This window comes from Martes martes (assembly GCF_963455335.1).
Source record: "Martes martes genome assembly, chromosome: 7".
In the NCBI taxonomy this organism is placed as follows: domain Eukaryota; kingdom Metazoa; phylum Chordata; class Mammalia; order Carnivora; family Mustelidae; genus Martes; species Martes martes.
The window spans coordinates 52,900,845-52,919,970 of NC_137894.1; the positions used below are offsets into that span (position 1 = coordinate 52,900,845).

Genomic DNA, 19,126 nt, shown 5'->3' on the forward strand with positions numbered 1-19,126 from the left:
ACAATAACACTTGGAGAATCATTTTACAATAATAATCATGCCTTTTACTATTTTTATTCTGCCAGGTTTTTCCTTATGTGTTACCTCTTTGTGAATTTGGCATGTGCATTGCAAACATTACTTCGAACACCTAACTGGAGACCCCGGTTCCGCTACTACCACTGGTAAATCTGTTCTTTTTCTTTTTCTTCCCCACGTTTGGAGAGAACTTGTCATGAACTAGAAAAATAGGAGATTCTGGGTTGGTTAATAAAATTTTTCTTGACCAGCCATCCTGTACTGCCTGTTTCAGCTTCAGTGATCACCTGAATTTCTACCATATTACCATGTTTTTTCATAGGTCACTTTATAATTTATAACACCTACTACTTGAGAATAAAGACCGAAACTATGAAATATGTATTTCCAGCCTGCTGCATTCTTCAGGTTAAACCAGCCTACCCTTTGCATTATTTGTTTTAACATTTCCCTCTTAGCTAAGCATTGGACTTCACCCCTTTCTGTATTTATTCTCATTTTCTCATCAGTTTTCATTCTCGAACTCTCTTCCTTATGAGGTTCATTTAGCAGGTAAGAGTATGAGCTGTGGAGTCAGATGACCTTAGCTCAGTGTCAGCTCTACTATTCCCTAGCTCTGTAGCTTTTAACAAAACACATAACTATATCAAATTTAATTTTATCATCCTGCTACATAGTAAAACTCACAGTGAAACGTTGCTACAGCTGCTGCCTTCACATCTCCACCACTAAGGGAGTCATCACGCTTTTAGCTGCCATCCCATCTCCTCCTCATTTCCTTCCTGTCATAGCTAAAGGTTCTTTAATATGTCCTGTGTGCACCTGTTGCTACATTCCTCTGTGCTACCTTCCTCCTTGACCCTTTCCTGACTTCACTCACCAGTGGTAGGCACTAGTGTGACCTTTATGTGGCAAAAATTTAAATCCTCACTGATATTATCACCTCTAATCCTCTTTCTAGCTTTAACCTTAATTAAATGTTCACTATGAACTTTGTTGTGTTACTGTTTTGCTTTGTTAGCTTTTCCCTTTATCCTTCTCCTATGTTTTTATTAGAGATAATTTTCTCCATATTAACAACTCTCCTGTTCACTCTTTCATTCATCATAGAGCTAAGAAGTTCATTCTGTACACAGAAGAACTTCAGTAAGCATGGTTGTCTACTTAATCTATTTGATCAAAACAGGCATTTCATCATTCTCTGCCAAGTTTCTCTCTCCCTTTTTTTTTAGAGGGAGACAGTGAGAGAGAGAGTGCCACCACATGTGGGGGGGCAAAGGGAGAGAGAGACTTTTTATTTATTGATTTGACAGAGCAAGAGAGCACAAGCAGGGGGATTGGGAGAGAGAGAGGGAGAAACAGGCTTCCCGGTGAGCAGGGAACCCGATGTGGGGCTCAATCCTAGGACCCTGAGATCAGGACCTGAGCTAAAGGCAGACACTTAACCGATTGAGCCACCTGGGGACCCCGAGAAAGAGAATCTTAAGCAAACACCACACTCAGCGCTGAGCCCAATGCATAGCTCGATCCCAGGACCCTGAGTGCATGACTTGAGCCAAAATCAAGAGTTGGACACTTAACCCACAACCTACTCGGGCACCCCTCTGCCAAGTTTCTCTTATGTAAAGTAAGAAAACTAATGGCAAATTTCCTTCGGTGGGTTCTGCATGATGCTAAGGAATGTTCATAAGGTTTTAAGCAATATTTACATGAAATACCTCTTTTTAAAAGACCATGTTCAGGGGTGCCTGGGTGGCTCAGTGGGTTAAAGCCTCTGCCTTCGTGGCTCAGGTCATGATCCCGGGGTCCTGGGATTGAGCCCCGCATTGGGCTCTTTGCATAGCAAGGAGCCTGCTTCCCTTCCTCTATCTCTGCCTGCCTCTCTGCCTGCTTGTGATCTCTGTCTGTCAAATAAATTAATAAAATCTTAAAAAAAAAAAAAGAGGTCATGTTAATAACTCTTGACTATGTGCCCCATTCTTGCTTTGCTAAGTAGGTATTTATTATCCTCACAGATAACTTTCGTTACAAACTGTTCATTTATATGTTTTTCCAGCATGGGAAACATCAGCACAAAGGATGGTTCAGGCCTTGGTGCAGATTTGCTGACTATCGCAGTCCATGATAAGATAACTATGAAAATTGAGAAAAATCATTTTGAAACTTTTATAGCAATTTGACATTCTCACAGCATCCGGGCACATAGTAATTTTTCTAATAATTCATTTTTATTGCATTTTATAAAAGTTCAGTCTGTAGTATATTGGAATTAAAAAGATAATAACAATCCTTCACCAGTTTGAGAAGCACCTCTAGCACAGGCTTCTTTTTTAGCTGCTTAGAAAAACACTTTCTTGTTTGTGTTTTGGTTTTTAATTTTCTAGGGCCCTCTCTTTCATGGGAATGAGTATCTGTCTGGCTCTGATGTTCATTTCTTCCTGGTATTATGCCATTGTAGCTATGGTAATAGCTGGTATGATCTACAAGTACATCGAGTACCAAGGGTGAGTCTGTGGATTTGACCTTGATTACTGCTACAGGTATCAAAATGGACTAGTTTGGTAGAGCCAGCTCAGTGAAAATTACATTAAGGATCCAGACAGCCTCATTCAACTGCAACTAAACTCTATAACCCCAATTCTTTTAGCCATCTTACAGACACAAACTACAGAATCAATAAGGGGAACCCATTGAGAAAGTATGAACAGATCAGTAAAAAAAAGTTGCTTAAAAGGACATGTCAAAATAATGATATTAAAGTCTAACACAAATATAAGTATATTTGCTTCTCTCTTCAGTTAAGGTATAATCTCTGAAATGAAAAAGAAATTAATACTGAGTAACTTCATAACAACTAAGACTACAGAAAAACTTACAAAAATTAGGAATAAATAACACTGGTTCAGAAGATTACATTGAATTTTGCTTTCTCCCCATTATTTTCAAAGTTAAATTAATCTTTGGGTCTGTTGTAATTTCCTTCTCCAAATTGCTATTTTACATCATTGCTTTTGAACAGTTACATAGAAGGATGAGCAAATGATCCTTCCAGCCTTTGTTTTGAATTGTTTCAAAACAATTTGAAAACAATTTCAAAACAATGTGGTCCATTGCTGAAGGGCAATATGGATCTGCTTTTCGTGGGTTCATTATGTTAAGAGCATTATATAAATAATTAATATGAGTTTTAATTTTCTACTGTATGCATATGTTAGTTTTAGGGGGAAAAAAAAAAACTTGTTTTGAAATTGTACTTGCTATAATTGATACTTGTCTCTGCTTTTTTCTCTTTTTTCTCCCAGAGCGGAGAAAGAGTGGGGTGATGGAATCCGTGGGCTGTCCCTCAGTGCAGCCCGGTTTGCTTTGCTCCGGCTGGAAGAAGGACCACCACACACTAAAAACTGGAGGTAAGGAAATCAATAGAGCTTAGTGGTATGGTGTTTGGCACATGGTTAACACACAGAACTGTGTGCTTCAGTGATTATAGGATAAGGAATTCAGGTGGCTCAAAGAATTTGTATAAAGGACCTGTTTTGAATGATTCCAAATCCTTCATACTTTATTCTCTTTGCTTCATGGGGTATCTGATCTAGACTTCTGCCATTTTTTGTTCCTTGCAGAATGATCAATCTGTGGTAATACTGGGAGGATTCAAATAAACTACAACCTCATCCTGTTGTTTCCTCTAATCTCGTCCTTCTTCCCATTTCCATGTTTTGTTTAGATCTCCTGAATTAAAGGGTAGAATTTATCATTCTGTTCCCCAAACCCAAAGTGTTTTTTCCCTCCCACTCTCCCCCCAACCTCTTTACAGGCCTCAGTTACTTGTATTGCTGAAATTAGATGAAGACTTACATGTCAAGCATCCTCGCCTCCTCACCTTTGCCTCACAACTTAAAGCAGGAAAGGGTCTCACTATTGTGGGCTCTGTCATTGTGGGGAACTTCCTGGAGAACTACGGGGAAGCTTTAGCTGCTGAGCAGGTAAGAGTCAAGGCTTATTGACTTAGTGGAATTTAGCTTATCATTTTGTGATGTTAAGTTGTCAGACGTCATATTTCTAAGTTAATCGCTTTCCTGCATGATCTAGGAGGTTTCCTTTTTTAGTGCTAACTTTTGAACAATCAGCGTCTCCCAAATAATAAGATGAACCAGAAAATAATAATTTATGTTTTCCATTTAAAAAGCATTACTAAACTTTCAAGATTGTCAAGGCTAAGCACTGTTTCCAAATAGACTCTAAATGTTGACTCAGGCCTCAGAGAAGTCATGTAAATAAATCTATCCTTTGAACTGTGGAGATGGTTCTGCTCATTCTGATGACAAGGGGCCATGAACAACTTTCCTTTCCTTTCCTTTCTCCTTACCAGCCTACATTGGTGTCATGACCAAGGTTGCTTTACTTTTGATAAACTTGCCAAGTGTAAGTTCTCCCTAAAGAAGAAAGCAGTTTTGACTCTAATACTTATTTTAATGATAAAACCAACCCTGCTGTTCAGAGAAATGTACAGTTACCTTTCAAAAATTATGCTGGATTTCATTTTGGAATACTTTGAAACCCTAAAAACTAGAAATGCTTGAAGAAACATTAGTCTGGAATGATGGTAAAAATAAATAAAAAGCACAGGGTTGGAAATCAATAAACCTTGCTTATTACCCTTGCTACACCACTGACTTAATCTCTGCCTTCAGGAAAATCCTGTCTTACTTCTATGCCATTGTTCCTTTCATCTTTCCACTAAGAGAGTGGAGTAAGAATAAATGAAATATTATCTCAAATTGGCTTGAATAAATAATAGCAAAGCAAAGACAATTGTCATCAGTTATCACCATTAAAATATCAAAACAGATGGAAATAGAAGAAATGAAAAAACATACCTGAGAAAATTCTTAAGTGAAACTGAATCATCATATTGAGTTTCTAATAGTATGAGTCAGGGCATCGGGGTGATTGAGGAAGGAAGCAGATCATGTTCACACTCCGCCTGGTCAGTTAAGAAAAAATATTGAATATTTGTTTTATGAAGATCCCTGTTCTTGATTTGTTTGGTATGTTACAGAGGAAAAGATGGAGGAACTCTATGTAGTCAACCAGCACTATATGTAGTAAGCAGTTAGAGAGTGAAAAAGGGTGAAGCAATTCAGCATTGAGGTTCTCTTTTTCAGACTATAAAGCATCTAATGGAGGCAGAGAAGGTGAAAGGGTTCTGCCAGCTGGTGGTGGCCGCCAAGCTGAGGGAGGGCATTTCCCACCTCATCCAGTCATGTGGCCTTGGAGGCATGAAACACAACACGGTGGTGATGGGATGGCCTAATGGTTGGCGCCAGAGTGAAGATGCCCGAGCATGGAAGACTTTTATTGGTACAGAACACTTTTCATTTTATCCAAAGGGCCCAAATAGGGGATACAGTCAAATCTCTGTTGCCTTAATCCCCCCCCCATAACCTCCAAAGTAGAGACTATGCCATTGCTGAAGCATAGTCCTATAAGGGCACCTAAATAGCTACTAACAGTAATAACCTTATTCTCCTCACCCCCTCCAGCTTTATATTATGTTCATGAATTGTTATCTCTGTCAAGTATCATGCTAGGAATTTTCTCTGAAATTGCCCAGTTTTCATTTATGATCTGCCACATTGACATTCTCACAGGAATTGAAAGGATTGTCTTTCATCAAAATCTCCAGAATTCACATAACCCCCCCTTCGAAATGTAGTGATCATAATTTATCTAGTAATGTGAATCATGGTTCTGAATCTAATTCTGTTAGTTATTCAGATTTTTCTTAACGATTGTTGTTACCCGATGAGGTATAACCCACTATGTAAACAGAACACCTTGCTTAAAGAAAGGTAAAAAAACAAACAAAAAAAATGCAACCAACCCAAAAACCATTATCCTTGCTTTCCTGACATGGTAGGAAGTAAGGCAAGCGTCAGGAGTCTTCTCTGTTTGTCCTGATTCTGTTTTCTCCCTAGGCACAGTTCGAGTGACAACTGCTGCCCATCTGGCCCTGCTGGTGGCTAAAAACATCTCCTTCTTTCCCAGCAATGTGGAGCAGTTTTCTGAGGGCAACATTGATGTGTGGTGGATTGTGCATGATGGGGGGATGCTCATGTTATTACCTTTCCTACTCAAACAGCACAAGGTACGTTAGATACCTTTGGAAAAAAAGTCTTTCTCCCTTTATATCTGTCCTGGTTCACTAGGCAGACCCTTTCTCTTTGATTATTGTGTTGGGGCTTAGGATCAGAGGAGTTGGGGATTTTTCTTAGCATTCCCATGATCCTAGTTCCAACTGTATGAGAAGTAGTTTTTTTTCTATTTGGTACCTGTCTCCAAGTGAAATTCAGCAAATTAATAAAGTTCCATATGAGCTCTTAGAAAAACATAGACAAGTGAAAACACATCCATTTAAAAGAAAAAAGGACCAAAGTCTCTCAAATACTGGAAACCTCTGTACGGATGTTTGTGTATCTTATACATATGTATGCTCATCCTTTGGTAAGACTAGTTAAGCTGAACTTTAAAATAATAACTATTAGAGTCTGCATGGGGCCATCAATATGCTATCCGAATACAGCACCCTCCTAATGTATTCTATATCCCCTTTTGCCGGTTTTCTTCTTGTTAGGAAATTAAGAACTTCTTAAAGTTGTTTTTAATGTGTTTCTTAGTCAAGCTTTTGCTCTCATACAACAGTATATCCAGTTAGAAGCTAAAAACAAATATCCTGATACTATAGCAAGGTTGTCCAAAGCAAAAAATGTCTTGTGTTTTAGGAATAACTCCTTTTTTTTGGCCTTCTTGCATCTAACTTGCCATGTATGTATGGTAATTTCTCAGGTGTGGCGAAAATGTAGCATACGGATCTTCACAGTAGCCCAACTAGAAGACAACAGTATTCAGATGAAGAAGGACCTGGCTACCTTCCTCTACCACTTACGCATTGAGGCAGAGGTGGAAGTGGTGGAGATGGTGAGAAAGCTGAGTTTGAGATCAAACAGACCACCCTTGCCCCATTTCCTACCCTGTCTTCCTAGAACTTTTTCTGGTTTGGGAAATTGTTCAGCTGCAAATGTGGATTAATCCCTTAGTTCTGACAGAACCCTAATACATTGATCTAGATAAGTAGAATATGTATGTTTTGTGTATTTGGTGCTGTTTTTTTAATTTTTGCTTTCTTGTTTATTGTACAGCCTTTATATTTCTCCCAGATTCTTGTCTGCTTAATATGGTTTTATTAAGTTTTAATTCATTTATGCATGTTAAAATCACACGTAGCTTTTTTAAAATAACCTGGCAGTATTAAAAAAAAAAAAAGACTAGAGTTTGTAATTTGTTTCAAGGAAATATATATGTAATAGTTAGATTATGGAATGTCAGCACTTCTAGGTTTGATAGTCCATAATATTATAATGCTTAGTAACTTAACAAAGTAGGGGTGAAACTTAGGTTGATATTGTGGTAGTTTCTCTGGCTTAATTTAGCAAATGGAAATGAAAGTGAGTGGTTCAGTTCTTTCTCCTTTGTGCTTGTTGCCCACTCTCTGCGTTGTCTATGGCAGCATGACAGTGACATATCCGCTTACACTTATGAGCGCACTCTGATGATGGAGCAAAGGTCCCAGATGCTCCGGCACATGCGACTGTCCAAAACAGAGCGGGACAGAGAGGTGAGACCTTCCTGAATTCACTGAATCCTAGTCTGTCACTGAGAGGGATGATACTGTATTATTCTCATAGAATGACACATTCTTTCCATCTCACTTTATCAGTTCTTCCACTATAACCACATTATTGTTTGAAAATAATTGAAGCTGAAGCATGAGAGGAAATTGGGTATAGAGGTCATAGCTGTGTTTGCCCCTCCTCAGGCACAGTTGGTGAAGGACCGGAACTCAATGCTGCGATTGACCAGCATTGGCTCTGATGAGGATGAAGAGACAGAAACCTACCAGGAGAAGGTGCACATGACTTGGACAAAAGACAAGTATATGGCATCCCGAGGACAAAAGGCTAAGTCGATGGAAGGATTCCAGGACCTGCTTAACATGCGTCCGTAAGTTTTCCAACTCACAATCTTATCACATAACACAGTATCCTAGTCAGTGGCACACATGTGACTTTGCCTGGATACAGAGGATGAAGTCTCTTCTTCATTTCACCCCAAATCTAGCCATCTCTCTGTTATTTGCCTGTGCATATCAGCTACGAGTTAACATTGTACATAAACTAACCACCCTTCTTTCTCACCATATTGTGTTCCTGGCATAAAACAAGCAAATGTAGAATGAGAAAACCCAGGGTATAAGGAAATCATTTGTTCATTACATTATTCATAGTCAAAGTAAAAAAGCTCTGTATCTCAAGGTTTTTAAAATTGGCTATAGCCTAGCTTTCTCTTTGCCTTAACCACCTGTTTCTCCCTTTCACCCGCCCAGGGACCATTCCAACGTGAGACGGATGCATACAGCAGTGAAACTCAATGAGGTTATAGTTAACAAGTCCCATGAAGCGAAGCTGGTTTTGTTGAATATGCCTGGGCCACCCCGAAACCCTGAAGGTGATGAAAACTGTATCCTTTCCAAGAGTGGAGCTACCAGTAGGGAAAGCCTTAACCTGTTTCTTAGATGAGACCACTAGGTAACCTTAAGTCATTGTCTGTGCCTGTGTTTCTGTCTCAAGGAGGGAAGGCTGTTAAGTCTTAGGTAAGGGTTCTTACACAGCAGTGAGATTGATCTTCTTTGGGGGAGTTGGGTATATATGTTCTCTCTGAACCCTAAAGAGAGTTTTTAGGTGGTAAATTTGCAAAATGACTTCTGATATTCACAGTGTAGAACCCTTTCTGAAACCATCCTAGAGATGCAATACCCACGTCCTTTCTTCTTTTCAGGCTCCATCCATTTTGCAAAGCCCCTTTCTTATGGATGTAGTTAGGAGAGAAGCAGTTTCAGTGAAATCTCCTCTGAGGGAGAAAAAAAGATAAGGGTTTTTCCTCATACCCTGATGGCAGGATTTTTTTTAATGGGACCCCTTCAGAAATGCAATGGTATAGACTGGCCCATTCCCATCAGTACCTTTAAGAAAAAGAGATTAAGAAAAAAAAAAAGCACTGGCAGAAAAATCTGATTTGAGCTGCTTCACTTATAAATTACTTGGGCTCTCTCTAGCACCCTTATAAGCTTTCCTGTTGTGGCTTTTCCCTCTTTTTTGGCTTATTTTAATGTGGTACAAATACATTACTTATGAGTTTCCCCATTTGTAAAATAACATTTAGAAAAAAATCTAACAAATGAAGGTCTTAGATTATATATGCAAAGGAATTAGATCCCTAGGTTATGTCACAGTGTTAAATTGAACCCAGAGTTCAGACATCTCCAACTCTGAGTATATAATTGTTAAAACAAGCATGTTAATTTTGCAGTTTTGCAGTCAGATGAACCCTGATTATCATAATGTCAGGTTATAAAGGTGTGATCTTCTCCCACCTGTTTGTCTCCTTGACCGATTCGGAAGACATGGAGTTCCTGGAAGTGCTCACCGAGGGACTAGAGCGAGTCCTCCTGGTCCGAGGTGGTGGCAGTGAAGTGATTACCATTTATTCATAATCTATTCCTGAAGACTCTGCTTGCCCTCACCTTTCCTAAAAGGCTTCCATTCTCCAATGGAAGTGCCAGCTCTTTACTAGTGCTCCCATCAAGTAGAGGTCCGGGTTCCGTACACATCACACTGAACTCTTGACAAGCTGAGCCTCAAGTACTTGTGCAAAGAAGTACACATAGTTCTGCTCTTCGCTATCATATGATCTGCTGTCCTTACAGAAGAAGCAGATACTTCCTCAATATCAGAACACTGGTCAAGTCCTAAAAGCCATGTCTGTACTAGTTGAAGGCAAATTAGAATTAACAAGCTAAACCATTAAAATGAATTGGCAAAAGGGATGCTAGAAATTCAGGAAGACAAAAAGGAAAGTACATGTCCAACATGGAAGGGGAATCTCAGAAGTCATGGTTCAGTGATGATACCATGGGGGTAACAGCCAGAGACACAGCTTCATCATACAAAAGAATTCATGACCAAGTATGTGGGGACCTAACATCCTTGTGGAGATAACCTGTTGCAAACCAAGATGAAAACCTTTTTTAGCTGATTTTCTTTAATGTATCCACTGCCCTCCAGGACTCTCTTTTATATTATGGTACTATACAAAAACTAAAACATGGCTACAGCCTCTGCTGCTTCCTCCAAAACAAGATTCCCCCAGAACATCAGGTTTAAGTATACATATTGTGTCGGTTTATACGTCATCTGGTTCTCAAAATCCATTCTATGGTTAAGATGGTAATACTGGCATTGTTATCCTGGAAGTTGTTTTTTTAAAGGTGGAGGAAAAATAATTTCTTTCAGGTTCTTTTCAAATGGCTAAATTAAGATAACTCCAAATTAAGATCTGCTGTAACAATCTGTGGTTACCTGTGTGACATGGTCAAAACAAACAAACTGTTATCTAAAAAATCTAGATGATGATACACATTGACCAGTAGTTTCTCCTCTTTCTTTTATGCCCTCCAGGTTAGTAGACACAGGTCCAAAATCATAGGAATAAACTAGGAAGACTGGCTAAAATCCTTCTCTAAAAGCTTTGGACTGTCTTTTAAAGGGGGAACCCAGCAGTGGAATTCAAAGTTCTAGAGCCATACTCCTTCCATAGTGCCAAAGATTGAGCTGCTGCTACTCTCCCTACCTGCTTCATAAAGTGGCATACGATTGGCATTGACCTGGTTCAAGAGACTTACTTTTAACTCAGAAACCTATGGACTCATTTCCAAAGCCATAGCAAAGACTTGAGGCACTCAACTCACCTAAACGCCCAGAGTGTGAGCATTTTCTTTTATCCATTTCATTCTTCATTGTGACTGCAGGAACTTGGCTCTGAACTAAGATGATCCAAGCCAACAGTCCTCTTCTATTCCATTTGTTTTCAGAAAGCTCTGTGTGTCAAGGAAGCACTTGTACAAGCTTAGCTTTTTATTTGCTCTTCATAAAACATTTATTGGTCATTTTAATTTACTGGTCATAAAACACCTAGCTTTCAAGCATAGGGAAACTGCCTTGAGTGGTAATTGCAAATATGTGTGAAATGTTCCTTTCTTTTATAGGATAAGTATTTAGAAAAACTATTTGGCCTGTATTCATGACTGCTTTTGAATCACTTTTATTAATGGTAAATAGTGCCACTCTTTTTTTATCACCCAATAGAATATGGAGCAAGCAAACCTAGGTACCAGCAGATTATTCATTTGACTCTAATGGACAGATAAAACTCTTCAGTATGGCTTAAGAAATTGAGTATTTTGTTCCCTTTGCTCTTTTTTCAACCTCAAGACTCAGTTGGGGTAGCAAAGCAAACACAATCTTTTAAGTATTTTTTCCTGCTCCTTCCTGCAGAGGGTAGAAGCGTTGTTTACAGTTTCCACTGTAATACTCTATAGCTTAGTTGAGTCCACAGTAGTGGAACAGGTTCTCTAGGATCCAAGATATTGAAGCCCCCATGCTTTAAAGGTAAGCCTGCCCAGGAATTCCTCTACATTTACACACGTCCTCTGGCCAAAGTCGTTGATACGTACTTTTTTTTTCCAGATAGAAAAAACATGAGCAGAAAACAAGGTTAGTTTTAGAAGAGCTTTTTGTGGTTGGAGCTCTCTAAGAATCTTTTAAAGTTAGTGGCTATTAATACAGCCACTACTTCAGCCCCTAAAACATAAAGTCACCATTACATAGGAAAATTGTTATTAGGCCAGATTTAAACTCATCTCTGTCTAGAGCATTTCATGTCCGTGTGTTGCTTATGTTGTTTGTCTGCAAAGTGTCTTGTCTCTTCTAATCACTGCAAATAAAGCAATACTGAAAACTTGATAAGAGAGAATGCACCTTAGGGGAAGGGGCTTTTGTGTTTCAAGAAGGAAGAGAAAGGAAAGACCTCTTCCTGCCTTTTGAATAAGATCCAGCTTTTAAGTCTTAGCTAAAATTTACCAGGGCAGGTTATAGCTATCCATCCTCCAGTTGCTGGCCCTCTGCCTTCTGAAGCTACCTTAAAAGCTGAAGTTTGAATTGCAGCATCTGCTCAACAGGTGCCCGGTTCCTCTTGGCAGGGGAAAGATCATTACCTTGTCTCTTCCTTTGCCTCAGATTCTGTGGCCCCAACTAGCCCACCAATCCTCACACCCCCTAAATGTGTTAAAAAAAAAAAAAACCCTTATTGTGGATATTAAAGTAGCAATTACACTGTAAGCATATTTATGTGCTCTTTTTGTCTGGTTTTTCTTTTCATCATGTATAATCTGAATCCAGCATTAGTTTCTCACATCTTCCACAAGTGTCTCCAACAGAATTTCTATGTCCCAGCTTGTGTTAAATAGAAGTGAAATATTAAGGAAAATAGATTTAAGGGAAACCTGTGCAACTTTTTTTTAAAGCATTGTTCTCAACCATTTAATTTATTGAAAGGAGATGCTGCTGTGGTTCTTGATTTAGCAGCAACCATTCTTTTGTTTACATAGAGTTACAGTTTTGTTGTTTTGCTCTGTACTGGAAACATAAATAAAGTTTTCTACATTATTTTCAGTCAAGGGCTGTGGTATAGTTTCTTTGTGTTTGGAGTGATACATACATTCTTTCTGGGATTCGTCTCCTCACCATGGAGTAAAGAGAGCTTTGGGCTCCTTTCAGCACGAGTGATAACGTTAAGAGTTAGTATGCTGAGAAGGAGCCACTGGGCACAAAAAGAAGGTTGTAAATGAGATCCCGATACACAGGCACCAGGGCTTCCTTCTCCTCTTCACAGAAGCAGTCCTCCACCGCTGAACTCCATCCTCTGAAACAAGAAAAGGTAAACAGGTGATTGGTGAATTGGTGTTGAACTAACTTATGGAACCAAGTACTTTATTTAATCACAGGCTCTATTTAGCCTTATCCTTAAAATATTAACAACTTCCAAACTCCCAAGGGATCTTATTTCTTAAGAAATAAGCTCTAGTACCAACTCAAACCCCCCATAATCAGATGGGTCTGCTATTTACATTACAACTGCCCAAAATTTAACTTCTCCTTTGCCTTACCTCAGGGGGCTCAATGAAGGCTAACCAGTCTGACGCATGTGTAGGCAATAGTCCCATTGACTGGCACTTATAAACAGCCAATGCCAAACCCATGAGGTTTCCAATGAGATACACCAAACCCTGAAGAAACTTCTGGCTTGAACTTTCTAGCATCTTGAAAGCTGTTGGGGTAATAAAAAGTGTCAAAACCAAAACAACTTTTTTTTAACAGGACGTATGTTAAAATAATAGAGATTAAAATTAAAATAATAGAGATCCAAAGTAAGATAGCAAATAGGACCATTAAAAGTGAACAAAAAGCCATGATAAGCTCCATTTCCCTCCACCATGCCACCACCTCTACCGTCACCACCCTGCACACCGTCCTCCTGGCAACTAGCCAAAAGCAATACGAAAGATTTTCATGGGTTTCACTAAAATTTGTCTTTAATTCTTAAAATTTAAGAAAGGGTTGTTGTATCAAGAATACTTACTGGCTGAAATGGCCATAAGTGCCTGAATGGGCCGCCAAGCCATCATACACACCATCATAGTAGGGAAGATGGAGATAGTATTGCCTGCCATGTACATGATGAAGAGGTTCATGGGAATCTGCTTGAGGGGACCCAAGGCGATGTCCCAGCAGCGCTAAAACAAAACACAGTTTTAACCTATCATCTCTATCTTCAGTCCCGCATTTAAAAAAAAATTTTTTATTAACATATAATGTATTATTTGCCCCAAGAGTACACGTGTGTGAATCATCAGGCTTACACATTTCACAGCACTCATCATAACACATGCCCTCCCCAGTGTCCATAACCCAGTCACCCTATCCCTAACCCCCACTCCCCAAACAACCCTCAGTTTGTTTCATGAGATTAAGAGTCTTTTATGGTTTGTCTCCCTCCCGATCCCGTCTTGTTTAATTTTTTCCTTCCCTGCCCCCCATCAGTCCCCCACCCTGCCTCTCAAATTCCTCATATCAGAGAGATAATAAGATAATTGTCTTTCTCTCATTGTTCAGTCCCACATTTACTGATGTTAAAGTCAAATGAACACAATTCCCAATTCTGTGCTCCAGACTGAGCTGACTCCTCAGTTCCACCACCTGTCTGCCCTTCTCCATGTTGTCACAGGAAGCTTCTTCTAAAAAAAAGGCATCCTCACCATTTGTTATATTTTTTCCTACTGGTTTTTCAGAAGCCATTTTTTCCCCATGATCTAGCTAAAAAATAAAAATAAAAAAGACTTCCCTACTTTTGTTCTTATGCTTCTGCATCTCTCCTTGCCCCATCTAAAACTGAAATAGTTAAATCCATAGGGTGGGAGATTAGCACCCCTCAATCAATAAAAGAACAAGCTGAGGGGCACCTGGGTGGCTCAGTGGGTTGAGCCTCTGCCTCTACCTCAGGTCATGATCTCAGGGTCCTGGGCTCAAGCCCCGTATCAGGCTCTCTACTCAGCAGGGAGCCTGCTTCCCCCTCACTCTCTGCCTGCCTCTCTGCCTACTTGTGATCTCTCTCTGTCAAGTAATAAAATCTTAAAAAAAAAAAAAAAGAAAGAACAAGCTAACAAATCAAGATATTAAGATCTAAGATCTAAATGACATTATTAACAAACTTAACTGACACATACAGAACATTGCATTTGGAGAATTCACATTCTTTTCAAACACACATGGGACATTTACAAAAGCTGACCACTTGCTGACCCTTGAAGAAAGTGTCAACTCAAAGAACCCAAATTATACAAAGCATGTTCTTTTCTTATGCAATTAAGCTAAAATCAGTAACAAAAAGAAAACTGAAAATTCCCTACACATTGGAATTAACAAATGTATTCTAAATAATCCATAAATAAAAGAATAAATTACAATGGAAACCAGAAATACTGTTAACTGATAACAAAAAGCCAAATATTAACATTTGTGGGACACAGAGCACTGAAAATTTTATAATAAATACATATTTAGAAGACTAAAAGTGTCTATTTCTTCCTTTTTGCAATTTTTGTAAGTTTAAAGTTCCAGTTAACATACAGTGTAATATTAGTTTCATGTGTACAATATAATGACTCAGCACTTCCATACAATGCTTAGTGCTCATCACAAGTGCCCTCCTTAATCCCCATCACCTCTTTCACCCATCCCCCCACCCACCTCCCCTCTGGTAACCATCAGTTTGTTCTCTATAGTTAACAGTCTGTTTCTTGGTTAGGCCCTCTCTCTCTTTTTCTTCCCTCTTTGCTCATTTGTTTCTTAAATTTCATATGTGAATGAAATCATACGGTATTTGTCTTTCTCTGACTGGCTTAATTTACTTAGCTTTACACCCATTAGCTCCATCCATGTCATTCTCAGCATCTATTTCAAGTTAGAAAAAGGAACAGATTAAATTCAAGGAAATGAAAAGGAAAAACGAGAAAATAAATTAATTTTTCTTTAAATCACAAGGCTAAAGGTGTTTTCTTTTAAAGATTAATAACATCAATACTGGTGAACCAGATGAAGGAAAAAGAAGAGAACTGTGCAACACTGGGAATGAAAGAGGGAAAATTCTATAGTTCTTGCAGTGTATTAAAGTGATCATATGAGCACCTGGGTGGTTCAGTTGGTTAAGCATCTGCCTTTGGCTCAAGTCATGATCCCAAGGTCCTGGGATCCAGTCCCACCTTAGGTTCCATGCTCAGCGGGGAGCCTGCTTCTCCCTCTGCCCCTCCCCCTGCTCATCATCTCTCTCTCTCTCTCAAATAAATAAAATCTTAGAGTGATCATATTATAAATTTGGGGAAACGGATAAATTCCTAAAAGAAATACCTAATGGCATAGTAAATTGAATATTTAAATAGTCATAAAACTGTTTAAGAAACTCAATCTGTACTTAAGCCCAGATGGTTTCTCTTGGCAAATTCTGAACATTTAAGGAAAAAATAAACCCAGTCTTATATAAAAAATGAACATTCTACAACTCATTACAGGGGGCCCCATAAATACCAAAAACCTGACAAGGACATTATGAGTGAAGTTTATAGATTGATACCACTCCTGAATCTAAATGCAAAAATCCCACTAAACAAAATATTAACAAAGTAAATCTAGCAATATTAGAAGAATATATCACTATCCATTTCAGCTTATTCATGTTAAAAGAAAAAATGGTATTTGTAAGCAGTTCCCTGGTGTGTCACTTATATAAAAGATCATTTATCTGGGAATTTAAAGATCAAACCCGCCATAAAACAAAACTGTTCTAAAGTAAGTATAATAACCTACCTTCAAAATCAGGCCATTTTAATCATACTTTCATGTTATTGTTCATATTACAATTTGCTGTACCACAATGAAAAATGATAAAACTGTTCAAGAAAAGAACTGATACCAGCTGTCATTTTCATGTAAAAATCACTGCATTTCATGAAATGAAGATCACTTAGTATTTAACAATATTAAGGCTAAGAGGAAAGAAAGTGCCAGGCACTATTCTGGGCACTTGGGAGACAAAATCTGCTTTCTGGGACTTTACAAGTGTAAGAAGGTAATAACTATATCATATGTATGAATGACATAGAGAAACGCAGTAAGTAGGAAAGGATAAGTAGGAAAACAGGATAGAGAGTGCCATGAGTAGGCTTCTCTAAGAAGATAATATTTGAGAGACCTAAGGGAGATAAGAGAGCAAGTCACACAGATATCTGGGGGAAGAGTATTTCAGGAAGAGGGAAAGAACATGTACAAAAAGTATAAGATGGAAGCCTGCCTACTATTTTCAAGGAGCAGCAAGGAGACCATTCTGACTAGAGTGGAATGAAGAACAAAGGGGAAAGTGGCAAGAGAGGACTAGTGTCAGACTAGAGCCAATAGCTAAGAAGTAGTGATAAGCAGCACAAATTTTAGTCTGTTTTGAAGATAAAGCCAAAAGAATATCCTGACACACTGGTAAGGGAACTAGAGTAAAAGGATGACTTCAGGGGCTCCTGGGTGGCTCAGATGGTTAATAAACAAAATCTTAAAAAAGAAAAAAAAAAAAAAAGGATGACTTCAACTGTTAGGCACTGGCACCAAGAGATAATTTTCAAGCTACTTTCTTCTATGTTCAAACATCTTTTATTTTTCCAACTATTAAGCACTTTTACTACTGTAAATCAATCTCAAGCAGTTTACCAATATTAGGGGCAAGAGTCCCACAGTAGGGTTCACATGCTGCCTGGGAGAGGAGGGTGGATACGTAGGTCAGGACTGGCCTAAAAACTATTGTGATATCTATACCTCTGTACCTTCTCCACCAGGATCCGGTCTGTCTCTTGCACGCTGGTATCAGGCACTTGCTTGTCCAAGTAACCCACAGGGTACAGCGAGTCTCCCTGGCCACCGCCCCGGTCACTTCGGCTCCTAAAGAACCAAACCAAGAAACTAAAGCTGCAGGCTCCCACACTTCATATCCCACATTCCTGTTCTAATCATAGGCATAAAGACCCTCAGATACACCTGCCCAGATTAGAGAAAGCCCTCTCGTGGGTTCGTCAGATCTTTGTCTATTGTGATAATGAAATAAGCATCTTTTGAACAACAAAAACCTCCACGGAGAAGCCGCTGGCTCCCCGGGAGCCGTCTTTGTGCCACCCATCATTTTCAGAGAGTTGTACTTGAGGGGTCAGGTTTTATTCCTCTGCGGCAGTTCTGGGGTAAAGGCTCTGTTACCGAGCTTCGCCCGGGCTCCTCACCTGCTGCCTCCTCCAGGCCCGCTCAGCTCAATGGCCCACTTGAAGCGCCGGCCTCGGTTGGCCACCAGGCACCCCTGGGCCGTCATGGCAACGGCCTCCCACCAAAGCTTTGAAGCTCCTTACTCTAAAGCGGGTCCCAGGCCCAGGTACACTGACACCCGCTATATCTTGGTCTTACTCTGCAAGCCCGCTTCCGGCGCGCAGCATAGACGTCACTTCCACCCCGGAAATTGGCGGGCGGAGGACGAACTAGAAAGTACTTGGAGCCGGAGAAGCTGGGTGGAGAGAGAATCTGACCGTATTTACCCTCCTCTTTTCTGAGGATTCCTGTTGTGTGTTCCCTGATCTGTGAGGTGCGCTTGCGGGACAGAGGGAAAGTCCATACTCACCCTGGGTTAGGAATTGAAGCCAAGGACACCTTCTTGAGTTGCCTTCGCGCTCCCCTGAACACCTGATTCAGATCTTTCAACCTGGTTTCACCATGGGTTTTGTGTGATCTTGAGCAAGTAATTTAGTAGCTTCCGAGTACTGAATCTGCCATGTCCTAAGAGCTTTGTGTTTATTATTTAAGTCACATTAACCCTGCGAGGTAAATAGTTCTATGCCCATTCTGGCCCAAAGCTAGGAAGCAGTGTGGACGTGGGAAGGCTCATGGGTTTGAGAATCAAATGGACTCCTTTTGAATCCTGGCTTCTTTACTCGATTGTGTGACTTTGGACACGTTAAATATTTAGCGCTTCAACCTCTTCATATGTAAAAGTTAGATTATTTATTTTCGAGGCTTGTGAGGTTAAAGGAAGTGCCCGCCACCTATGCATGATTTTTTTTTTTTTTTAATTAAAAAATGCACCCTAGTGGGGTGCCTGGATGGCTCAGTTAAGCCTCTCCTTTCCCCTCAGGTCTTGATCTCAGGGTCCTGGACAGAGCCCTCTGCTGGGCTTCCTGCTCAGTGGGGAGTCTGCTTCTCCCTCTTTGTCTGCCCTCCCCCTCCCATCTCCTGTTCGTGTTCTGTCGCTCACGCACTCTCTTTCACTCTCTCTCAAATAAATAAATAAATAAAATCTTTTTTTTTTTTTAAGGCACACTGATGATAGGATTTCGTATTGAGTTGTATACCTATATAATAATACAACCTGTTATTGAATATTTGTTTCCCGTTTTTTCCCTCCTTTTATAAAGTGTTTGTAAACAGTATGTCTTTTCTTATTTCCTTAAGTTAAATTACTAGAAGTGCAGTTGCCAGATCAAAGACTATGCACATTTCAAAGGAATTTTAAAATGCCTACT

General features: G+C 39.5%; 2 protein-coding genes across 4 annotated transcripts in view; one reads left to right on the forward strand and one right to left on the reverse strand.

Annotated features, from left to right (window-relative positions):
• The window catches only part of SLC12A6 (solute carrier family 12 member 6), an 84,969-nt gene extending 72,322 nt beyond the window's left edge, over positions 1 to 12,647 (forward strand). For both annotated transcript variants that reach the window (XM_080809006.1, XM_080809007.1), the window contains exons 15-25: positions 66 to 164; positions 2,403 to 2,522; positions 3,321 to 3,425; positions 3,833 to 4,001; positions 5,184 to 5,379; positions 5,997 to 6,166; positions 6,865 to 6,996; positions 7,586 to 7,693; positions 7,895 to 8,079; positions 8,462 to 8,595; positions 9,537 to 12,647. In XM_080809006.1, coding sequence (XP_080665132.1) covers positions 66 to 164; positions 2,403 to 2,522; positions 3,321 to 3,425; positions 3,833 to 4,001; positions 5,184 to 5,379; positions 5,997 to 6,166; positions 6,865 to 6,996; positions 7,586 to 7,693; positions 7,895 to 8,079; positions 8,462 to 8,595; positions 9,537 to 9,628 — 1,510 coding nt within the window. In that variant the 3' untranslated portion in view covers positions 9,629 to 12,647. The remainder of the gene's footprint in view (positions 1 to 65; positions 165 to 2,402; positions 2,523 to 3,320; positions 3,426 to 3,832; positions 4,002 to 5,183; positions 5,380 to 5,996; positions 6,167 to 6,864; positions 6,997 to 7,585; positions 7,694 to 7,894; positions 8,080 to 8,461; positions 8,596 to 9,536) is intronic.
• EMC4 (ER membrane protein complex subunit 4) lies at positions 11,223 to 18,066 on the reverse strand. 2 transcript variants are annotated; one of them, XR_013967158.1, is made up of 6 exons: positions 17,840 to 18,028; positions 17,393 to 17,507; positions 13,612 to 13,765; positions 13,139 to 13,299; positions 12,801 to 12,894; positions 12,492 to 12,742 (listed from the first exon to the last, which is right to left on the reverse strand). XR_013967158.1 is itself a non-coding variant. In XM_080809011.1 (5 exons), exons 1-5 carry the CDS (start codon positions 17,923 to 17,925, stop codon positions 12,859 to 12,861), a joined length of 552 nt encoding a protein of 183 aa, XP_080665137.1. In that variant the 5' UTR covers positions 17,926 to 18,066; the 3' UTR covers positions 11,223 to 12,858. The 2 variants fall into 2 exon arrangements, 1 of the variants encoding a protein (XP_080665137.1); XM_080809011.1 differs by having other exon boundaries at positions 11,223 to 12,894; positions 17,840 to 18,066.
• Positions 18,067 to 19,126: the final 1,060 nt, after the last annotated feature.